The 22859-nt window shown below is 49.7% G+C and overlaps 1 protein-coding gene across 1 annotated transcript in view; it reads right to left on the bottom strand.

Annotated features, from left to right (window-relative positions):
• Positions 1-1204: 1204 nt before the first annotated feature.
• LOC124670841 overlaps positions 1205-22859 on the bottom strand; it is a 32426-nt gene continuing 10771 nt past the window's right edge. Inside the window, exons 2-6 of the mRNA XM_047207312.1 lie at positions 9985-11058; positions 9101-9105; positions 7689-7781; positions 1487-2066; positions 1205-1260 (exon numbers count right to left, since the gene is read on the bottom strand). Of these exons, the coding sequence (XP_047063268.1) occupies positions 1205-1260; positions 1487-2066; positions 7689-7781; positions 9101-9105; positions 9985-11058 (1808 nt within the window). The remainder of the gene's footprint in view (positions 1261-1486; positions 2067-7688; positions 7782-9100; positions 9106-9984; positions 11059-22859) is intronic.

Below are 22859 nucleotides of genomic sequence, written 5' to 3' on the forward strand. Positions count from 1 at the left end.
CTGCATACACCATGCTCCCCTCTGCATATCGTCAATGTAAAAAATACTCTCTTTAAAATCAAAAAAAAAAACTTGATCGAGTGGATTCGCAAGAAGATAATGCTTCGCTTTATACGGCGCGTTTGGTAGCATGGCCACATCTTGTTCCAGACGAGTTTCGGGTTAAAAAACCCAAATGCCAATTTGTTTGATTGATCGCATGCTTTTTCTAGCTTCAACTATATGGTAACATGGTGACCTTAACTCACCCATCACAAGCATCAGCACGTAGCCAGACACTATCATGACACCGACGTTCACAAGCTTCGGTACGTCGGCGATCACAAAGCCAGACACCACCATAGCACCGCCGGTCACGAGCATCACCACGTCGCCGACCATGAAGCTAAACGCCACCATGACACCACCGTTCATGCCCGTCACAAGCATCACCATACCGCCGACCACGAACTTGAATACTACCATGACATCGCCGGAGGTTGGGCCACAACACGGAGGCCTTCCGAGAAACCAAACGAACCGTTTCGTTTCTCAGCCCATATGCAAAAAAGGAGGCCGCATGCTACCAAACGCACCCATATTTTTTTTGGCAAGGTAAGTGGTTCTTCTCTTGGCTTACACGACGAATTGTCATCGCCAAATATATGTGGACAGAGAACCTGGGGACAACATCAGAGGAGTCATGAGTGAATATTACTTGGTACTAGATGTGATGAAGTGAAATGTACCTTTTCACCCATAAAAGGATGTCTTAGATTTGTTTAAATTTGGATGAAACCCTAGATCCTTGGATCTGGTGATGGTGGCGCTCTTAGCAAGTTAGCATCATACCCTTCATGGAGGGCACATCATCTAGGAGCTTCTTTGTTGCGGTCGTTATCGTCTCCTTGTCCGGGCAGCTTCGAAGAAAACCTTAGATCTAGATCTCTCGGATCATGGCGTTCTCCCTCACGAGGGCATCGTTTTTTTTTTTTTGCGTTGGCTAGAGGGGCTCCAGTTTGCATCTATTCCTGAGTGTCGACGGCGCGGTGCATAGGGTTCTCGGTGATGGACGCGTCTTGATGGACTCAAGAAGGGTGGTGGCGTTGTTTGGAGCCGTGGCGGTGTTGATGGCGGGTCAGGTTGCAAGCGGTGCGGGATATACCGCTTCGCCGCTACGCCGCCCCGCAAAAAAGGCCCGCGCGGCGCCGCTAGGCTGACCGTGTCATTCGAGCGGGCCGAAGCGGTCAGCCCGCGTTGTCTGCAAGCCACCCCGCAGAGCTGCAAAGTCCCGCAAAATGACAGATAGACCAGAGAGATCGAGCGTTTCCGAAAAGGCCGACGGCTCGTTGACCCGGCCGCCGCCGCCTCCCTCTGTCGCCGACGTCGCTGCCTCCCTCCTTGTTGATGCCCCGACTTCCTCTTCCCTCTCCCCTTCCTCTCGGGGAACAACAGCTTCGGCCGGTCACGGTAGAGGACGTAGGCCCCTCCACAGGAGCGCACCTACCAGCCTCCCCGTCCTCGTTCAGCTGCTGGTGGAGCCGCCGGTCCAGTTTGCCCACCGTCGCCGCGTCAACCAAGCCGTGCACGCCGCCGCGGAGGACGTGCCGGAGGCAGGACTCGATGCGCCTGATCCGGACCGGCTCGTGGATGAACGCGCCGGTGTCCTCTTCGCGGATGCAGACTAGCGCGACGACGTGGCCGCCGTTCGTCCATGTCCTGGCGTCGATGGTGCCGCAGCGCAGGTCTTGTAGAGCGAACACCTCGGATAGGAGGCCCGGGCGCTCGTCGCCGACGAGCTCGAGCACGCAGAGCCTCCTCTCCTTGGCCGGCGTGTCGCACGCCCTCGGCAAGCGTTGGCGGCCGAGGCGGCGGCGGAGAGAGCGGACTCGAGGCGCGCGAGCAGCCCGTCGGCTCGGCGACCTTGCGGCCCGCGGCGTCGGCGATGTTGAGGACGTCCATGAACCAGCGGCCGTTGTCGGAGGAGATGTAGCACTTCTAGACGCAGAGCCACCGCCTCCATCAGTCCATCGACACGCTATGCTTCCGCTCTGTGCTTTCTTTTCTTTTCTGCTAGGCAATGGTGTCTGACATGCAACCGGAAAACGGTCCAGTATACAGCTAGCTAGCGAACGGAAAAGAATTGATCAGCGCGTACAAGTTTGCGGGACGATGCGGCCGCCCCACTCCTGCCGCATTGTCCGCGCTAATTCAAGCGGTATGTCGCAGCAAGCCGCGAGCGTCCGCAGACACGGAGTTGTCCCGTGATGCTTTGTAGCGGTCAGCCGCAACCCGCCCCGCTTGCAGCCTGGATGGCGGGTCTAGCAAGTTCAATGCGTTGATCTTTTCTGAACGTCGGCCAAACAGCTCCTAGACATCGATGTCGGTGGCCGCGTATGAGCCGATGAGCGGAAAGCTTGGTCCGTTTGAGTCTGGAAAGATGCCGTAAATATCGACATAAATATGGGTGATGGCCTAACTTTTCGCCCACCGTGAACTTGGACGTACCTGAAGCTCTCCCTTCTGTACGTGTACTAGTGTCCATGATTCAGCTGGCTGTACTTACGTTAGCGGTGATGGGACATAGATTATGTGCCCATGTGGCGACCTTTACGGGCGAATTGAACCAAATCATGGGCACGCATGCGTTGTTTAGTTCTCTCCCAGTGTCGCTGCTGCTTCCAAGTGGTGCGCGTTCCGGCCTACACGTCCGCGGCCACCGCGGCAGCCGGTGCATGCACATGGTGGGCGGTGGACTGGCGCAGCGCAACCAATGGCTTCATGGTTGGAGCTGGACAAGCCATCACTTTTCGGCTACTCCGTGTGATCGCCTTGATGTTGTGTGATTCATGGCCGCGAGATGGCCACGATCACAGCGCATGTTCTACCTCCGCGACCTTTTCAGGGGATGGTGCGATGATCGATGCCCCCGCTTAAATCTCCTGGATTAGTCTTACACAAACCGATCGGGGCCGTATCGGCATTGGGATATGGTAGGATTTGGAGACCAGGAGATCATGTTTGGCTGTCAGGATCATTGGCACCGAGATACCGATTGCATTAATAAGTATATATGCCCTGCCAGTTCGTCGCGGCAATGGACAGTGGTGGTACGAGGGCAATGCGGCGGAGCACTAAACTGTCAGACGTCACGCTGCTTCTGTATTCGTGTCTGCTTGTTTTCATGCTACTAAAGTATCCCATTCACTATCTTCATGTACGACTGTGATCGTGGCCCTGGTGGTGATAAGGAGAGCAATTTCCTCTATCACGTGGGACCATGGCTAACTGTGCCCAGACTCAGACTTAACTTCTTTTTAAACATAAGTTTATAGGTCTAGCTTTATATATAAGACTAGTCATAGTGGGGAGTAACATAGAGTAGTATCATGGTGTATGTTACTACCCTATGTTACTACCTTCATAGTGGGTAGTTACATATATGTGGTGTCATGCATGCCATATTTATTAGATTGTAGACTCATCTTGTCTTGAGAAGTGTGATGTTATGGTAACATAGCTAGTTACCACCCCACTCTCTTTCTTCATTTATTGATATGCCATGTCACCAACATGCTTTGGGGTGTGTGATGTTACTACCTATGTTACTCCCACTATGAGCAGCCTAAAGCTATACGGCAACATAGTATGACAGATAGAAACACGCAGCGTTCTCGGCTTCAACAAACCATCCACACACATAAGAGACCTCATCGGGAGACTACAAGAGTTTCATAAACCAGTCCACACAAAGCATCTAGATAAATAGGTAGCGGCCGCTTCGAGTCCTCACGCGCCGGGTCTCGTCCTCGCATCTAGCGTCCTAACCTCTATCATCACCGCGTTTATCATCCCTCGGTCCTTCGGTCTAACCAAAATCCTCCATCTCTGCATGTAGGAGTGCATATGAAAGAAGATATCAGCGTGGTTGTTGATAAGTTTCTCTTCCATAGTTAGTTTGTCATCATATTTCAAAGCGCCCAGCATTGAACCGCAAAGGTGAACCATGCTAGCTTACGCAAGGACCCCGAAGTCTCTGGACGAGAGAGATAAACTGCCGAGCCCCTACTGGATTCCAGTCACACTGTAGGAGCTTCCTAGCTACCGCCCACACCAACTTCGCAAGATGGCATGAGAAGATGTGGTTGCAGTCCTCCTGCTCCCCACAGAAGGTGCATACCCCATTAGTCGGTCCATTCCGCTTCGCTACCTGCACCCCGGAGGGTAATCGGCTCCTGATGAGTTGCCACAAGAACACCCTAATCTTCAGAGGAACCCTCGTCTTCCAAACCTCCTTGAGTGTGTTATTACCACCCCTTGCGTTAGTCGCACATAGATAGACCTGGTGGAGAACTCCCCTTAGGCCTCTAGGGCCCACGACACCTCATCCTCCTTCCGAATAGGGGTGGAGATCGAAGATCCTACACGAGTTATCCCATTCCACCGTCTCAGCAAGGCCAAAAGCCCTCCTAAAGAGAATTCACCAACCACTGGCATCCCTTACCCCAGCCACCGTAGCAAAGTGGTTGTCACAACACTGAAATAGGCGGGGGAACAATTCCCTCAGTGGACCATTTCTGGTCCACCAATCTAACCAGAAGTACGTGCGTCTTCCGTCAGCGACGTTGTGCCTAGCCCCTAGCTTAAAATACCATTTCATTTTCTGGATGGCATTCCAAAACTGAGACCCCTTAGTCGGCACCAACGGGGAAAAGATATCATTCCCTCCTAGGTACTTTGCTCTGATCAGGTCCGCCCTTAGACCCTCAGCTCCCTAGTAGAGTTTCCAGATCCACTTTAGCATTAAGTCAATGTTCATGAGCTTCGTGTTGATGACCGCCAGCCCCCCGAATTCTCGAGGTCTGCAAACCGTAGCCCAGTCTACCATGTGGTCCTTCCTCTTGTTACCCACTCCTTCCCAAAAGAAGCGGGGACTTATTCATCTCCCCGTGTGTCGTCTCGTGAAGGAGGTACATCCCCATGGCGAACATCGGAAGGCTCGACAGAGAGGAGTTGGTCAACTCTAGTCTCCATGTAGATGCTAGAAAGAGCCCCTGCCATGGGTCAACCCTATGCCACCTTCTCCGTCAAGAAGTGCCAATCCGCCACCAACAGGGTCTTGTTTTAGACCGGCAGCCCCAGGTATGTCATCGGTAGGCTCCCAAGGTTGCAGTTTAGCAAGTCGGCTACCCTTAGCCTCTTTGTGTCATCCACCCCTGTGACGAGAGTGATACATCTCAAACGTATCTATAATTTCTTATGTTCCATGCTACTTTTATGATGATACTCACATGTTTTATACACATTATATGTCATTATTATGCATTTTCCGGCACTAACCTATTGACGAGATGCCGAAGAGCCAGTTGTTGTTTTCTGCTGTTTTTGGTTTCAGAAATCCTACAAAGGAAATATTCTCGGAATTGGACGAAATCAACGCTCAGGGTCTTATTTTTCCACGAAGCTTCCAGAAGACCGAAAGGGAAACGAAGTGGGGCGACGAGGCGCCGACACAACAGGGCGGCGCGGCCCAGGTCTTGGCCGCGCGGCCCTGGCGTGTGGGGCCCTCGTGTCGCCCCTAAACCTACCCTTCCGCCTACTTAAAGCCTTCGTCGCGAAACCCCCAGTACCGAGAGCCACGATACGGAAAACCTTCCAGAGACGCAGCCGCCGCCAATCCCATCTCGGGGGATTCAGGAGATCGCCTCCGGCACTCTGCCGGAGAGGGGAATCATCTCCCGGAGGGCTCTTCATCGCCATGATCGCCTCCGGATCGATGTGTGAGTAGTTCACCCCTGGACTATGGGTCCATAGCAGTAGCTAGATGGTTGTCTTCTCCTCATTGTGCTATCATGTTAGATCTTGTGAGCTGCCTATCATGATCAAGATCATCTATTTGTAATGCTACATGTTGTGTTTGTTGGGATCCGATGAATATTGAATACTATGTCAAGTTGATTATCAATCTATCATATATATGTTGTTTATGTTCTTGCATGCTCTCCGTTCCTAGTAGAGGCTCTGGCCAAGTTGATACTTGTAACTCCAAGAGGGAGTATTTATGCTCGATAGTGGGTTCATGCCTCCATTGAATCTGGGACAGTGAGAGAAAGTTCTAAGGTTGTGGATGTGCTGTTGCCACTAGGGATAAAACATCGATGCTTTGTCTAAGGATATTTGTGTTGATTACATTACGCACCATACTTAATGCAATTGTCTGTTGTTTGCAACTTAATACCGGAAGGGGTTCAGATGATAACCTGAAAGTGGACTATTTAGGCATAGATGCATGCTGGATAGCGGTCTATGTACTTTGTCGTAATGCCCTGATTAAATCTCATAGTACTCATCATGATATATGTATGTGCATTGTTATGCCTTCTTTATTTGTCAATTGCCCGACTGTAATTTGTTCACCCAACATGCTATTTATCTTATGGGAGAGACACCACTAGTGAATCGTGGACCCCGGTCCATTCTTTACATCTGAAATACAATCTACTGCAATTGTTCTTTACTGTTCTTCGCAACCAAACATCATCATCCACACTATACATCTAATCCTTTGTTTACAGCAAGCCGGTGAGATTGACAACCTCACTGTTACGTTGGGGCAAAGTACTTTGATTGTGTTGTGCAGGTTCCACGTTGGCGCCGGAATCCCTAGTGTTGCGCCGCACTACACTCCGTCGCCAACAACCTTCACGTGTTCCTTGACTCCTACTGGTTCGATAACCTTGGTTTCTTACTGAGGGAAAACTTGCTACTGTACGCATCACACCTTCCTCTTGGGGTTCCCAACGAACGTGTGTTAACTGCACGCATCAGACAGCCTCACTTTTATTGAAGTTAATCTTAAGTCCAGACATGTTCTCAAAGCACAACAGAAGGAGTTTCAAGTTTGCGATCCCTAGGTCTGAAGGCTCAATCATGATCATCGTATCGTCCCCGTATTGTAAATTAGTATTTCCCCCTGGAATTAGATACGGCACAACCCCTTGGATGTGACCGCTCTCCTTGGCCCTGGACAGGATGGCCACCAAGGCATCCACCATGAAGTCAAAGAAGATGGGGGCAGGGGATCCCCCTGGCGCACCCCAACGCGCATTTCAGAAATACGATCCGACCTCGCCATTGATGTTGATTGCAGTTTGTCCACCCGAGATAAGTTGCAAAAGTCTGTGAACCACACCCGCCGAGAAACCCTTTCTCGGTAGGACCTCGCGAAGGAACTCCCAATTGACTTTATCATATGCCTTCTCAAAGTCCAGTTTAAGAAGCAAGCCCTTGAGATTCTTAACGCGCCGTGAGCAATGTCATGAAGTGCTCATACTCCCTCGTGTATGCAGCGGCCCTTAATGAAGGCCGTCTGACTCCGATCTATCGTCCTATGAGCAAACGGGGTTAACCTAGTGGCATACGCCTTAGCAATGAATTGAAAAATAACGTTAATGGGTACTGTTTAATTGCATCGGCTCCCCTAACTTTCGGAATCAAGGAAATAATGCCGTAATTGAAACACGCAATGTCAACTCTCTCTAGAGCAAAATCATTCAGGATGGCCAGGATGAGTCCTTTAAGAATCTCCCAAAAATTCTTAAAGAAAGCCACCAATGGCCCGGTGCGGAGTCCGGTTTCATTTCCGCAAGCACCACATCCAGCTGTGAACGTAAGCTCCAGCCCTCTGTTTTGTTTTCCCCCTCAGAGACCTGCTCCCCCTCCGGCCAAAGGTCCGCGGCAAGGGAGAATACTTTCTCCTCCCCCGCCGCCCCCATGAGCCCCTGGTAGAACCCAGCCTCAGACTTAAATTCAGTGACTTAGTGAAGCAGCATCACACTGATGCTGCATCAGCAATGGAAAGGGTATATGATCCCACATGACACAATTAAACAAACGATATCTGACACGCACAAGACGGAAAGGCAGTTGGAACTGAAAGTTAATCTTGCTCCTTGCTAGAGCAGCACAATGCTAACTAAAACCAAATTCAGTTGACAGGACACTTGAACAAATAACATAACTTGCAGCCAGTGGAATGTTGGGCTGCAACCTGCAAGTCTGCAACACAGGATATTCTCCAACTAAGAAGTACTAGTGTAGGAGCAGCTAGTCCTGTTACATATAGCATCCTAATCCAGTACCCACTAACTTGTGATTGGCAACTTCTAGGAAAGAAACACAGGAAATATCACCCAGCTTTTGCTACGACCAGCTGTTAGGAAAGAAATCCCAGGTCTCTTCTTTAATACAAGACCTTTCTGACACCCTTGGTTCTTCAAATAGAGTCTCTGTTCCCCACCCGAAATAGAACAAGGGTCAGGATGGACATATTTAGCATGCCAAAATCTACACGGTGATATCACCAAGTAGCACACTCTAATGAACCTAGGCAAACAGGGATATCACAAAGATCATGTCTTAAGTGCCAATGCCCGCAACATTGCAGTAAAAACTTAAAAGAAGAGTGAACTCCACTTTTTACCCCCTGGTTATGCACTTGTGACACTGATTACCCAGCCGAGTGAAAAATTGTTTGTACTATCTCTTTAAAAAGTTTTGGACCCTCATTTTCTGATGCGTATCCAATGAGCAAGATGTGGGGTGATAAACGGGGTTCAAAGATATCAGAGCGACGACAAGGAATGGAACAGATAGATAAGAGAAGTCTGGACATGAACTCCGATCTTTACAACTTTTGTCGGTCCTATCCAACAAAAACAAGCAAAATGATAAACTGCGGTAAACCATGTTCAAAGTCTCCTAGATGGGATATTTCGATAGAAGTTTCACTAGATGGGTAATATGTGTCACAAATGCAGAACTGGAGGGGAAAAAGTGGAAGACATTCTTAAAAAAAGGAACATCACATGATAGTAACATTTTCCATTTGCGCAAGTCATTTGAGATTTCCTTTGGAGTCTCATGTGCGCATGAAAGGTTGACAGTACAGAGCTAAAATGTCTGGTATCTAACTCAAATGCATGCTTTTTACAAATGAAGAACTCGATAGTTTAGAAACTTCTTAGATTAATGCACTAGAAACGTAAAACAAATCATGCATGATCTTACAAATTGATTAACTAAGACAAGGACACATGCACATAGAAAAAGATAAATTTACCTCACCTGTTCAACCAACATATCAAATTAACAGATCTCATATATGTTCAGAGTTTCTGATCCATCCATTTCCACCCAACTCCCCTGCCTACAAGCAGAAGAAGCAGAACAAACCAATGAAAAAACAAGGAGAAGTTGGACCAATGAGAAGGCAGGGTAAGCTTTTGTGACAAGTACAGTAAATGAAGCCACATCCATGTCAGGTACAGAGAATAATAAATAACCTTTAACAAGACATGTTAAGACTCTGCATATTCAGTCATCCAAAAATATTCATGAGAGAATCTGTACTAGCTTTGTCCAATGGCCCCACACAAAATATGAACAGATCGAGAAACCTCCGTGCAAAATGTGCATCACTTAGTAGTCTTCGAATATAAAGATCTGGTATTATTTTAAAATACATATATAAAATACATGTTGCCATGAGTAAATGACTGGTATTAAGATGAGCATTATCTTGCGGAAATGTATTGAATGGAAAAAAAACAATAACAAGCTTTAAGCTTCCAAATGTGTCGATCGATTAACTATATCACACATCAGATGGTTTTGATATGTTCTTTTACAGTGTGGTTGTTTTTACCAGTTTACAATTGTTAGAAAACTTCTGATGAAAATACTAATATGAGCAAAGTATGTAGTATTACAGAAATGGCCAAGCAGCAATAGCCATAGTTACATTTCTGTTTTAGACTTAATTTAGCCCAACAATAATATACATAATTACATTTCCAAATTGCCATAAGATAACCATACCCATAAAGAGACAAATAACTCAAGCTAGACCAAGTCGATCCTTAATCATAGAAACAAATATACATCAAACACATACCAATAGTAACTGGAATGAATCTGTTTGCACGTGAGGTAAAGATGTATTACCTGCAGTATAGAAACTTCTGTAAGGATAATACAGCTTACTACTCCAGCAATTTCTTTTGGAAATTCTTATGAACTGCATCGAATCAAGTTGAAGCATGAAGTCACCAATATAAGTAGCCAGAACAATCGCATTTGACTCCTCATCATACCCCACCATCCCTGCCATTTTGTGGTCGCTAGGCATTCCTTGTGGAAAGAGTCCATCTAGTTGAATGACTTTTGACTGCAGCACCCATCCAACAACATTATCAGAGTTGGAGCTCCTCTTCCACAATTGGATGCCCAGATTCGACATGCTTGCGAAGCCAAGGCCACTATCATTTGTCCGTAAGAGCTGGAAGGAATAGCCGGCGGCACCATGGGCATCCACCGGCTGGGCATCCACCGGCTTCTCGATCACATCAAGACTCTGGCTTTCAATATCAAACGCAAGAATGTCACCTTCACATAACAACCAGAAAAGTGCATCCCTAATGAGGACACTGGGCCTTATCTGAAGAATCTCATCTGTAGTCGGCGTTGATGCAATATTTCCCCATGCACCAGACTTGGACTCGTAGAGGCAAGCGGACGCTTGTGTGTCTCCACCACACGTCAAAACTAACTTAAACGGGCTGGAGAAGCAATCGCCATGCACATGCCCATCTTCAGGATCAACACATAGCACCGCTGCGTGCCAGTCCCAGAAAGTGTCAGTTTCGGCATTAACAAGCCCTGGTGGAAAAGGCACGCGTTGCTGCTGCCCGGTGAGGGGATCCCATACAACGGTCTCGCGCAGCCACTTGATAAAGACAGCAAGCCCATGTCGGCAGCCGAGGAAGTCCCTGCTACTCTTGGGCACGCAGAAGCGTGCAGCTGAGATGCGGTCAGGCTTTGTGTCCATGACAGGAACGAAGTTGTGTTTACTGCCAGTATACCCTACAAAGAAGCCCAACAGAGGAGGCTTTTGGTGGTGTTTCCGGAAGCGTTTGAGAAACCTGGGATCGGAGAGGATGCTGCGCCAGAGTGTGCAAACGAGGGAGGCCTGTGGGAGGGAGGATGGCTTTGGAGGGAGACGGAGTAGGATCTTGTTGACTGCCAAAACCCACCGGCGGGCAGCGGCCTTGTCAACACCGTAGAGCCGGGAAGAGCCTAGAGCTGCGGCTGGCTGAGACCCCTCCGAGCGACGGCCCGCAATGCTCTTCTGGTCACACGCGGCGTTGCGAAGTGCAAGGGCGTGCCACCTGACCTATACCTGGTCGGGAAGGTGATGAGGATGCCTCGCTTAGTTTCCTGCAGGGCATACATGTAAACATTAAATACGAGCCTCGATCGGCTCTCGAGTTATCTCGTGAATCGGCTCAAAGAGCCGATCCACCCATGATCCGTGCGGGGTGCACGAATACTTGGTGGTCCTGCTTGATCAAGATGAAGCTAATGAGATCTACGACGATTTAGGGTTTTCACCGCATAATCGGATCATCCTACTCCAGAGTTGGGCCTCGCGGCCACGCACGGTGCTCGTAAGCCGATCCTAAACAAGGCCAAAAACCAACATGAAGTTGATCCTCGGAACATCCCGTTTAGGACTTGCGAACGCCACCCTACGTGCCACCGGATCCTCCCCCTTTGTAAGGCCTAACTATTGCGGATATTAAACTAATCCTTGTAGAACAAGGAGCAATCGTAACGGATCAGATCTACTAAATAATGATCAAGCGGGGTGCCGCCCCCACGCCGGAGATAGGCGTGAGGGCGGCTAGATATGCAAGGGTTGCACTACGTAAGCATGCTTAAACGAAGAACAATGCTAACCCTAACACATCTAATGATAACTACGTTGCTCGCCATCAAAAGCGCTTCAGTACGAGCAACGCATGAACAACGTGGGCTTGTGCTGCCTAGATCGCAAGATGCGATCTAGGCAGCATGTCGCTTACCTGATAGAAACCCTCGAGACGAAGGAGTTGGCGATGCGCCGAGATTGGTTTGTTTTGGGGTTGAACGTGAGTTGTTGTTTATTCCATAAACCCTAGGTACATATTTATAGTCCAGGGGACTTTCTAATGAGGGCGTGCACTAAACCGTGCACGAGATAAACTCTAACTTCTAAACCGATACACAATCTATTATATTAAGATACACGGGCTAACTAGCCCAAATTCTCCGTGCAAGGCCGCTTCATAGTTCTTCCATATGTAATCTTCCAAGCCCATCTTGATCGCGGCCCACCTCCCTGATTTAGCCAAAATCTGGTGATAACACATGCCCCCTGGTTTTGGTAATGATAATTTCAAAACCACTCGTTTTTTCCTCGGAGGGGTCGTGTCACGGCAGAGCGGAACTGCCGCAGCATGCCTCATCATGACGACCTGCCTTCCCAACTCCTCTCGCACGATTTGACAGTTTTGGCACCATGTCCTCGAGAACTGCTCGGAAATTAAAAACCCCCACCTCCTTTTATTTAGTCGCAACGAACAGTTCTCTTCTTCACCCCTTCCGCAGTAGCACTCCAAAAACCCTCCCCTGCAACCATGTCCTCTTCCTCTTCCTCTTCTTCTTCGTCGGATCTTTCCCACGTGTCCTCTCCCATCCGAGAGTCGACGCCCTCGTGGGGTACGCAAGCGGCGTACGACATCCTTGCCCCGACAAAGTGGGACAAAGAGGACCATGACTCCTCCGTCCGGTCCGAGGATGACAAATCCCAAACCGACGGGGAGAGCGACCTCCGCTTCCTTGCCGACGAGGAAGCGGTGGAGGAGAGCGAAGACGACCGCCTCTCCCGGGCGGACTTCACCACCTCCGAGGAGGTGAAGGAGGAGGGAGAGGAGGAGGAGGATGAAGACAGCTCCTCCGACGAGCCGCCGGCCAAACGCCGCCACCTCTGGCCCGGGAACTTCAGCGACGTCGACAGTGACGACGACGCTGACGAAGAGGATGAAGACGACGAGGGTCCTATCGGCGGCCGCTGGAGCAGCGATGACGAGCCGGCAGGGAGCAGCGCCGGCAGTGGCGACGACGGCGACGACGACGACGAGGGCAGCAGCGGCCCCTAGATAGGGTCTTAGCATAGGGCTAGCAATAGCAGACGGGGCAATGTATCCCCCTGGTATTTCCTTTTGAGAGCAATCAGCTTTTCTATGTAAGAAATCTGGCTTATCAATGAAGAAATTCCCCAACTCGATTTTGCCGATTCCCTTTATGATAATTTAGCCGATTGTCTTTCCTTCTGATTCTGCCGATTGCCAAACTGGACAATGCCCAACAAGCCGATGGCATCGCATCGGTCTCCCACACTAGATTTCGAGATAGATCCACCCACACCCAAACTCCTTGCCAAACAAGGCCAAGCCCTACTCGCGCAAATCCGCAGATCTCTCAAGATGGCATGTTGAACCTAGCGGCAGAACTCCCGAAATAATGTCGGGTCTCCTTTACATCATCCTCTCCGAATTCGCTCGCTCGCTCCGGCAGCTTCCTTCTACCATAATCACCGTCTTTGAACGAGCCGTCACGAAGAGTGAGCCCACTTCGACGAGTTGGTTAAACCTCGAGGGCGAGCTGCCCCCGAGCCTCAGCCAAGGCGAGGATAAAGGACGGATCATCACTATTGAGATTTCGGGGCGGGCTCAACCTTGTCCAAGAGAGCTATCCTGCAGGGCCACCAGCCGATCACCTCCCTTCCGTCGAGGGTCCATACAGCCGATCCAGCCGGCTATGATAATTTTGCAACATAAGCACCATTCTTCAGGTAACTTGTGGTGCAGAGTTCAGCCGATCCAAACGAAATCGGCTCCCCGGAGCAGAGAACCTTCAAGGCGAGCTGCCCCCCGGGCCTTCAAGGTGAGCTGCCCCCCGGGCCTTAGTCGGGTGAGAATAGCAGCGAGCTGATCACGTCAATCATCCTTGGTTTCCAACTCGCAACGCCGTATCAACCGATTCAGAAAAATCGGCTCTTTAGAGTGAGGGAATTTCAGGGCGAGCCGCCCTCCCCCGAGCTTCTTCAGTCCAAACCTTGCGCCTTGCTGATCAGATCAGCTCATCATCTTCGGCAGGCTGAAGCAACTTCCGGTGAGAACGTCTTCGCATTTCTGACGCCCTCCAGATTCTTGGAGGGAACTAGCCCCCTGCTCTTAAGTCGATGTCTGTGCATCGGCTATTCCTGAAAATTTTCGAATTTTTTCGGCCGACTTGTGTATCGGCCCCCATACTCCAATATCCACCATCAAAGGATGAGACTCTTCTACTGCATACCCTCGTGTTTTATCCACTTGGCGCCCCCGAGCCGATTCTCGTCAAGAGAATTGATGACATCGGCTCGATGGACCGTGAATGTGTTGAACCCGGGCAGTATGGATGGTGAGGATATTCGCGGCCGATTATTGGAATCGGCCTCCACGTTGTTTGCTCAGTGAAGGTTTTGTACCGCTCCTTCATAGACCCTTGGGGCCGATCACAAGGATCAGCCTCGCCAACTCGCACATCGCTTGGCTTCAACTACATGGTCAGGCCAGTGGATAAAACTAGCTTAACCCTTCCCTTTGTCACATCGATGCGCTCGCAGTCGTCCAATTTGATGCCCGAGAGGGGTTCTTGGCCCGCTGCTTCCCATGCGTTCATGCCAGCCGTTGAAACTTCGGCCGAGTCGTCGGCTTGGACGACCTCTACCTCATCACCATCCCACTGTATTATGCATTGGTGCATCGTGGAGGGAATGCAGCAGTTGGCGTGGATCCAATCTCTTCCCAGCAAAACAACGATAACCGCTCGTGCTATCAACGATAAAGAACGCCGTAGGGATGGTTTTTCTTCCTACGGTCAGATCCACATTCAGAACTCCTTGTGCCTCAGACGCTTGGCCGTTGAAGTCGCTCAACGTTACGTTGGTCTTGATTAGATCCGAACTCGAGCGTCCCAGCCGACGTAGCATGGAGTACGGCATGATGTTAACTGCCGCTCCGGTGTCCACCAAGCATCCCGTTTACAGTGCCTCCCATCGATATACCCTCGTAAGTACGGGGCCTTCGGATGCCCGTAGCTCCTGTCTCGTGGCTTCTCAAAGATAACCGGCCGTGGGCCGCAGATCAAGTTGTGCCACGGATGTCTCGTCTAATCCTGGAGCATTGAACTCCGAAGGGAGGATAAACACCATATTTGTGCCAGCCGATGTTTCATCATCGGCTTTTCTCTGTTCGGGGCGCCACTCTTTTCTTTGTGGCTGACCTTCCTCGTCCAGGGTTCGCAGAATTTTGGCGGCCAGATCAGGCCGTGCCTTCCTTAGCGTGCGCAGGTATAATCTTTCAGCTTCTTCCAACCCACGCAGACGCTGGACTCTTTGCTTCTGGGAACGGCTGAGCCCATCAGGGCACCATCTGGGCTGATGATATTTGTATTCTTCACCACCGTCCTCTAGCTCCTCGAGATCTTCCATCTGAGGGGACTCAGCACGCTTGTTCCGATGCGGGAAAGGCCCTAGCCGGCTGAACACAGACACGTTAGCGGCACCCTTCTTCCTTTGTTTGCATTCTGGGCAGTCCTCGATTGTTGGCAATCGGCTCATCCCCGAGTCCCAAGCAATGTTTGAAGAACGGGCAGTCCCGAGTGCTTATCCATGTCACTCTGCCCCCTTGGCCTCCCTTCGGCGCGACGATCGTACCCGTTGTTGCTTCTACCATGTTGGCGGTACCTTCCGACCTCGGCATCAGACCGGAAATTCCTTTCATCGTCCGCGTCGTAGCGCCGACGTCGGTCGTGGTGTTGCTCGTATTTGTTGAGAGGGTGCTTGGAGTGTGGGCGTTGATGCCGCATGCTTCTTATTCCCTCTCCTGCCAGGTACTGCCTGTCCTCACCTCGGGGTTGGTCGCACGGATCGGCTCCCTCTTCATCCTTGCCACGGGAGTGGCTGCTTTCTGTTTCCTCTTTGTCATGGCGGCTTGCAGATCCTGCCATATTGACACCAAAGGAAAACTTTGGCTGATCTATGGGGTGGCTGAGATCCACCGTGTCGACACCGGGACCCGGACGTGGGTTTCTACCGAGCCTGATATCGTGCGGCCGGGTCTTCTCGGCGGAGCCGAGGAGTTCGGTTCCAAGGGTTGCCTTGATCCCGTCATGTTTCCTTCCGAGCTCCTTGGGCAGATCCCCATGCTTCGGAGACCCGGTGCGCTCCTCCGACGGGGTGGAGAGATCTCTCCCATCAAGTGCGCCTTCGGGCGTGGAACCCCTCCCCCTGACGCCATGGGAGTGGGTTCGGTGGGAAGAGCCGAAGAGTGCGGCTTCGAGGATGGCTTTGATCTCGTCGCATGTGACTGGCGTGCCGTCCGCCATCTCGGATGTAGATGGCGATGTGGTTGATGTAGACGATGGTCCCACCGAGCGTGCCAGAATGTGTTGACCGCCAAAACCCACCGTCGGGCAGCGGCCTTGTCAACACCGTAGAGCCGGGAAGAGCCTAGAGCTGCGGCTGGCCGAGACCCCTCCGAGCGACGGCCCGCAATGCTCTTCTCGGTCACACGCGGCGTTGCGAAGTGCAAGGGCGTGCCACCTGACCTATACCTGGTCGGGAAGGTGATGGGGATGCCTCGCTTAGTTTCCTCGCAGGGCATACATGTAAACATTAAATACGAGCCTCGATCGGCTCTCGGGTTATCCCGTGAATCGGCTCAAAGAGCCGATCCACCCATGATCCGTGCGGGGTGCACGAATACTTGGTGGTCCTGCTTGATCAAGATGAAGCTAATGAGATCTACGACGATTTAGGGTTTTCACCGCATAATCGGATCATCCTACTCCAGGTTGGGCCTCGCGGCCACGCACGGTGCTCGTAAGCCGATCCTAAACAAGGCCACAAAACCAACATGAAGTTGATCCTCGGAACATCCCGTTTAGGACTTGCGAACGCCACCCTACGTGCCACCGGATCCTCCCCCCCTTTGTAAGGCCTAACTATTGCAGATATTAAACTAATCCTTGTAGAACAAGGAGCAATCGTAACGGATCAGATCTACTAAATAATGATCAAGCGGGGTGCCGCCCCCACGCCTGAGATAGGCGTGAGGGCGGCTAGATATGCAAGGGTTGCACTACGTAAGCATGCTTAAACGAAGAACAATGCTAACCCTAACACATCTAATGATAACTACGTTGCTCGCCATCAAAAGCGCTTCGATACGAGCAACGCATGAACAACGTGGGGCTTGTGCTGCCTAGATCGCAAGATGCGATCTAGGCAGCATGTCGCTTACCCGATAGAAACCCTCGAGACGAAGGAGTTGGCGATGCGCCGAGATTGGTTTGTTTTGGGGTTGAACGTGAGTTGTTGTTTATTCCATAAACCCTAGGTACATATTTATAGTCCAGGGGACTTTCTAATGAGGGCGTGCACTAAACCGTGCACGAGATAAACTCTAACTTCTAAACCGATACACAATCTATTATATTAAGATACACGGGCTAACTAGCCCAAATTCTCCGTGCAAGGCCGCTTCATAGTTCTTCCATATGTAATCTTCCAAGCCCATCTTGATCGCGGCCCACCTCCTGATTTAGCCAAAATCTGGTGATAACAAATATACTTTTATTATTGCCTCTTGGGCATATCTCCAACAGTTCCGCGCGCACGCGGCGCTTTATAGCACGCGAAGCGACGCGACAAGTTTGGCGATAGGTGGCATGGGGCGGCGGCGGGGCATGGCACGTGGAAGTGGCATCTACACGTTGCACGCCGGCGGCGACGGGGCGAGGCACGTGGAAGCGGCGACGACACGTGGCACGGGGAAGGAACACGTGTGGCACAATGGCGGCGGTGGCGGCGGTGGCACATGGAAGGAGCGGCGACACGTGGCGCGGGAAAGTGGCGGGGCATGGCACGTGGAAGGGACACGTGTGGCACGATGGCGGCGGCGGCTTCAAATTCAAAAGTTATTTAAATTTATATTTAAATTCATATGTAAATTATACTTTTATTAGATAGAGATTTTTCTAAACATTTTGATATATCATAGCCCTTTTTTGATTTGAAATAAGGCGGGAACGAAAAAATTTAAAAATTTGGCCTCTGGACCCGGTTTGTGCCACAAACCGGGACCAAAGGCCAATTTTGCATGCGCAGCGAAAAACGCAGCGAAAATAGGCCTTCGTTCCCGGTCGATGGCACAAACCGGGACCAAAGGGGGCCTTTGGTCCCGGTTCATGCCACGAACCGGGACCAAAGGGGGGTGCCGCTATAACTGTCGCCCCTTCGTCTCCGCGGAGATCAATCCCGCGGAGACGAAGAGCACGATGCCGCCAGGCTGCCAAAATCGCCCGCGCGCCACCGCCACCGCCGCCCACGCTTCGTCTCCCGCGCGCCGCCGCCGCTGCTGCCGCGGCCCCCCGCCTCCTCCCCCACGCGCCGCCGCGCGCCCGCGCCTCATCTCTCCGACCCGCGCGCGTGTCCGACGTCGCCGCGCGCCTCCCCGCCATCGCGCCAGCTCCGTCGCCGGTAAGCGCCGCCCAGCCGCGTTCTCCTCCTCCGGCCGGCCGACCGGCCGGCCACAAGTTAGGCTTTTTTTGTTTTTTTTAATTTATTTGTTAGATTAATTGGTGTAGTTAGAAAAATATTTAGTAATATTTATATGTTAGATAAATAGTTAGAAAAATAGTTAGTGTTAGTTAAGAAATTTGTGTTACAAATATTTATATGTTAGAAATTAAAAACTATATATTTGTTAGATAAATTTTATTAGTTAGAATAATTGTTAGTAAAAAAGTATTGAAATTATATGTTAGAAATAGTTAGTTAGAAATATTTGTTAGAAATAGTTAGTTAGAAATATTTGTTAGAAATAGTTAGTTAGAAATATTTGTTAGAAATATGTGTAGCACTATTTGTTAGAAATATTTGTTAGAAATTGTTAGTTAGAAATAGTTAGAAATAATTCGTTAGTTAGAAATAATATATTTTTAGTAATGATAGTGAAAATTGTTAGTTAGAATTGTTAGTGAAATTTGTTAGTTAGAAATAATTTTAGAAATAGTGGTTAAGTAAAAATAATGTTAGGGTTAGTATGTATATATAGTTATTTTATTTAGCACAATATCATGTTTTTTTATTTATGTTAGTACATATACGATTTAGTTTCGTAGCAACGATGCCGCGCCAGCCGCCGCGTCGTGGAGGGTCCATTCTGGAGCAGATGATGTCGATGAGGGAGGTCCGGGACTGGGCTCCGCCGGGTGGCACCGGGAGGTGTTATCTTCCGGGCGCGCATCTTGGTTCGGAATCCGGGTCCCGTCGTCGACCCGGATATTCTCCGGTGGACGTCGCATGGGCTACGATCGTTTCGGAGGAGCCGGCCCCGCCGGAGGTGGTAGGTCAGCGCATTATAGAGGAGGACGAGCACGTTCGCCGTTACATGTATGCGTTAGACACCTATTATAGGACCGGATGGTCAATTATGCGGGGATCTCACATTAGCTATGACCATGTTACTGTTCTGTGGCTTTGGGTGTTCAGCCGGCGCGGTTCAGCACCCGGTCGGCGCCGTTGAGAGGTTCTAGTAGTGATCGATGTATTAGGGTTAAATAAAATCTATGTATGCATGTAACTGCACTATCTCGCTTTCGAGCACTACATTATCGATCCTTAATTAATAACTATATATGTAACTCCAATTTCAGTTTTCTCGCATTATCCTTAATTTGATCATATGATGGTTCCTATATATAACTTGCAAGTCGTTGTAGAAAGCATGGATGGACACGAGAGACGAAGCCCAAGAAAAATTCATGGCTGGCCTCATAGCCAACGGTACTCTGGATGATCGCGACGACGATATTCTAGATGATGGTGGTGACGATGTCACCCCAACTTTTTTGAATGACTCCAGTGAGGGAGCGGAGAATATTGACCGAAGAGAAGATGGCTACGATGAGGAAGAAGATCCTAATGGCTCCGGTGAGGAAGGAGATCATCATAATGGCTCCGGTGATGGAACCGTAGTTATCACCCAGGTATATAAATTAAGCCGCTGCTGACTAGATGCATTGACTAATTAAATTGTACTAACGATGAATTATTTCTTTTTTAGCCCTCCGGATCGAGCACTTCTTCTATAAAGTCGAAGAAGCGAGGCCCGGCCAAAAAGTTGGACGACGGTGTTAGGCGCGACATCACCCATATCGCTAAGGATGGTAAACCGATTGCTCCAGAGAAGCATGCAAAGTCATTTATAGCTCAATGTGGAGTGCTTGTTAGGGACTGCATCCCGATCACCGTTCGAGATTGGAACAAGCCGAAGGGACTAGAGCTATCTGCAGAGGAAGAAGCTCAAGGTCTTTATATCGATAATGTAGCCAAAAACAGCATTCTAACCAAGCTCATGGCACATTTCAACGTAGGACCTCCAGAGGGGGATGCCGATGAAAAGGCACAAATGGAGAAGGCTGTCCGTGACTTTGCTTTGAAGAAGATGGCCGAACTATTCAAAAACCACAAGAAAAGATTGCGCGTCCTTATCAAGAAAGACAAGACTCCGGACAGTGAGAAGGTAAAAAATCACTGGGACGAATTCGTGAAGTACAGCACGGAGTCAGAAGAATTTAAGAAAAGGTTGGAAACAAATAAGGCAAATGCTGCGTTGAAGAAATATCACCAAGTTATGGGTCCAGGTGGATACAGGGCTAACCGTCCTAAGTGGCAGGCAGCTGAGGCGGAACTGACCAAGAAAGGGATCAGATTAGGGACACACGGTTGGACCGAACGGTCGAAGGAGTGGTTCTACGGGATTAGGGGAAAGCTGGATAAAGAAACAGGGAAGTGTATCTATAAGAAAGCTCATTTGAAGCACCCCATTGAAGCCCTGGAACAAGCACATAAGGAAGTGGAGGCGGGGAGGTTCCAGCCTGAAAGAGAGAACGATGAGCTGACACGCGCCCTTGGGAACAAAGAACACGAAGGACGAACACGGGGCACAGAAGGCTCCGTTCCGTGGAAGTATGGCTTTCCTGCGGAAAGGAAGAGATTTCCTGATAAAAGCCATGAGAGGAGAAAGGAAAGGAAAACAGACCGCATAGCGTCCTTAGAGGATTCTATGAGCACCATGAAAGCCCAATTTACCATAGTAACCCAAGTACTTACATCCCAGAGGGTACCATAGTGGGGCCCACCTATCCCGGACGACCAACATGGACCGGAGGGGGTCACATAGGCCCACATGGGCCAAGCACACCAGCCCCCTAAGGCCCATGTGGTTGGATCAAGTGGATAAGATCAAATCCCTTGAAAATAGGGACTTAACTTGGGGGGAAGTTGCCCCCTTGTTTTGGCCGACCCAAAGGCTTGGAGGAGGGGCCAAGGCAGCCCCCCAAGCCTATATAAGAGGGAGGGGAGGGCTGGGGCGCAGCACATCATCCCCCCAAGACCTAGCCACCCCTCTCTCCCTCCTCCTTCTTCCTGCGCAGGCTTGGCGAAGCCCTACAGGAATTTCTCCTCCACCTCCACCACCACGCCGTCGTGCTGCTGGGATTCCGAGGGGATCTACCACACCTCCGCTGCCCGCTGGAACGGGGAGAGGACGGGCTTCATCGACACCGTACGCACGACCGTGTATGGAAGTGCTGCCGGATTGCAGCACTGGATGATCGACTACATCAACAATGAGATCTAATCTCGTAGGCTTTGGAATCTTCGAGGGTTAGTCTCACATTCATCTCGTTGTTCCGATCTCATAGATTAGATCTTGGCTTTTCCATAGATTAGTTCTTGGATTTATTCGTCTTTGCGGTAGGAATTTTTTTTGTTTTCTATGCAACGAACCCATCAGTGGTATCAGAGCCGTGTCTATGCATAGATCTGTTCCACGAGTAGAACACAATGGTTTTGTGGGCGTTGATGCTTTTGTTGTCTTTAGTTATGTGTACTTTGATCTTGCGGGATGGTGGGATGAAGCGGCCCGGGCTAACTTTACATGACCGCGTCTCATGAGACTTGCTCCACGCTTGACATGCAACTTGTATTGCATAAGTGGCTTTGCGGGTGTCTGTCTCTCTCACCATAGTTAAGATTCAATTTACTATTTCTATCGACAACACTAGTATCACCGTTGTGGTTCATGTTCGTAGGTAGATTGGATCTTACTCGAAAACCCTAAACCACGTAAAATATGCAAACCAAATTAGAGGCGTCTAACTTGTTTTTGCTGAGTTTGGTGATGTGATATGGCCATGATGTGATGATGATTATATTTGATGTATGAGATGTTCATTATTATATTATGGCAACCGGCAGGAGCCTAATGGTTGTCTTTAAATTTGTTAAGACATGCGTGTCTATTCATCATGTAATAGCTTTATTTCAAGTAATTGTTATAGTAGCTATAAGTGATGGACAACCATGAAGCGGCGCCATGGACCTTGGTGCAATGTCTGGTGATGATGGAGATCATGTTCATGTGCTTTGGAGATGGAGATCAAAAGCACAAGAAGAAAGGTCATATCATATCACATATTATGAATTGCATGTGATGTTAATCCTTTATGCATCTTATCTTGCTTAGATCGCGGCGGTAGCATTATAAGATGATCCCTCACATTAATATCAAGATAATAAAGTGTTCTCCCTCGTATGCACCGTTGCTACGGTTCGTCGTCTCGAAGCATCTCGTGATGATCGGATGTGATAGATTCTACGTTCACATACAACGGGTGTAAGCCATGTTGCACACGCGAAAATACTTGGGTTTGCTTGACGAGCCTAGCATGTACGGACATGGCCTCGGAACACGAGAAACCGAAAGGTTGAACACGAGTCATATGGATGATATGATCAACATGTTGATGTTCACCATTGAAGCTACATCATCTCACGTGATGATCGGTTTTGGTGTAGTGGATATGGATCGTGTACCATTAAAAAA

Source organism: Lolium rigidum, chromosome 7, assembly GCF_022539505.1.
Source record: "Lolium rigidum isolate FL_2022 chromosome 7, APGP_CSIRO_Lrig_0.1, whole genome shotgun sequence".
In the NCBI taxonomy this organism is placed as follows: Eukaryota; Viridiplantae; Streptophyta; class Magnoliopsida; order Poales; family Poaceae; genus Lolium; species Lolium rigidum.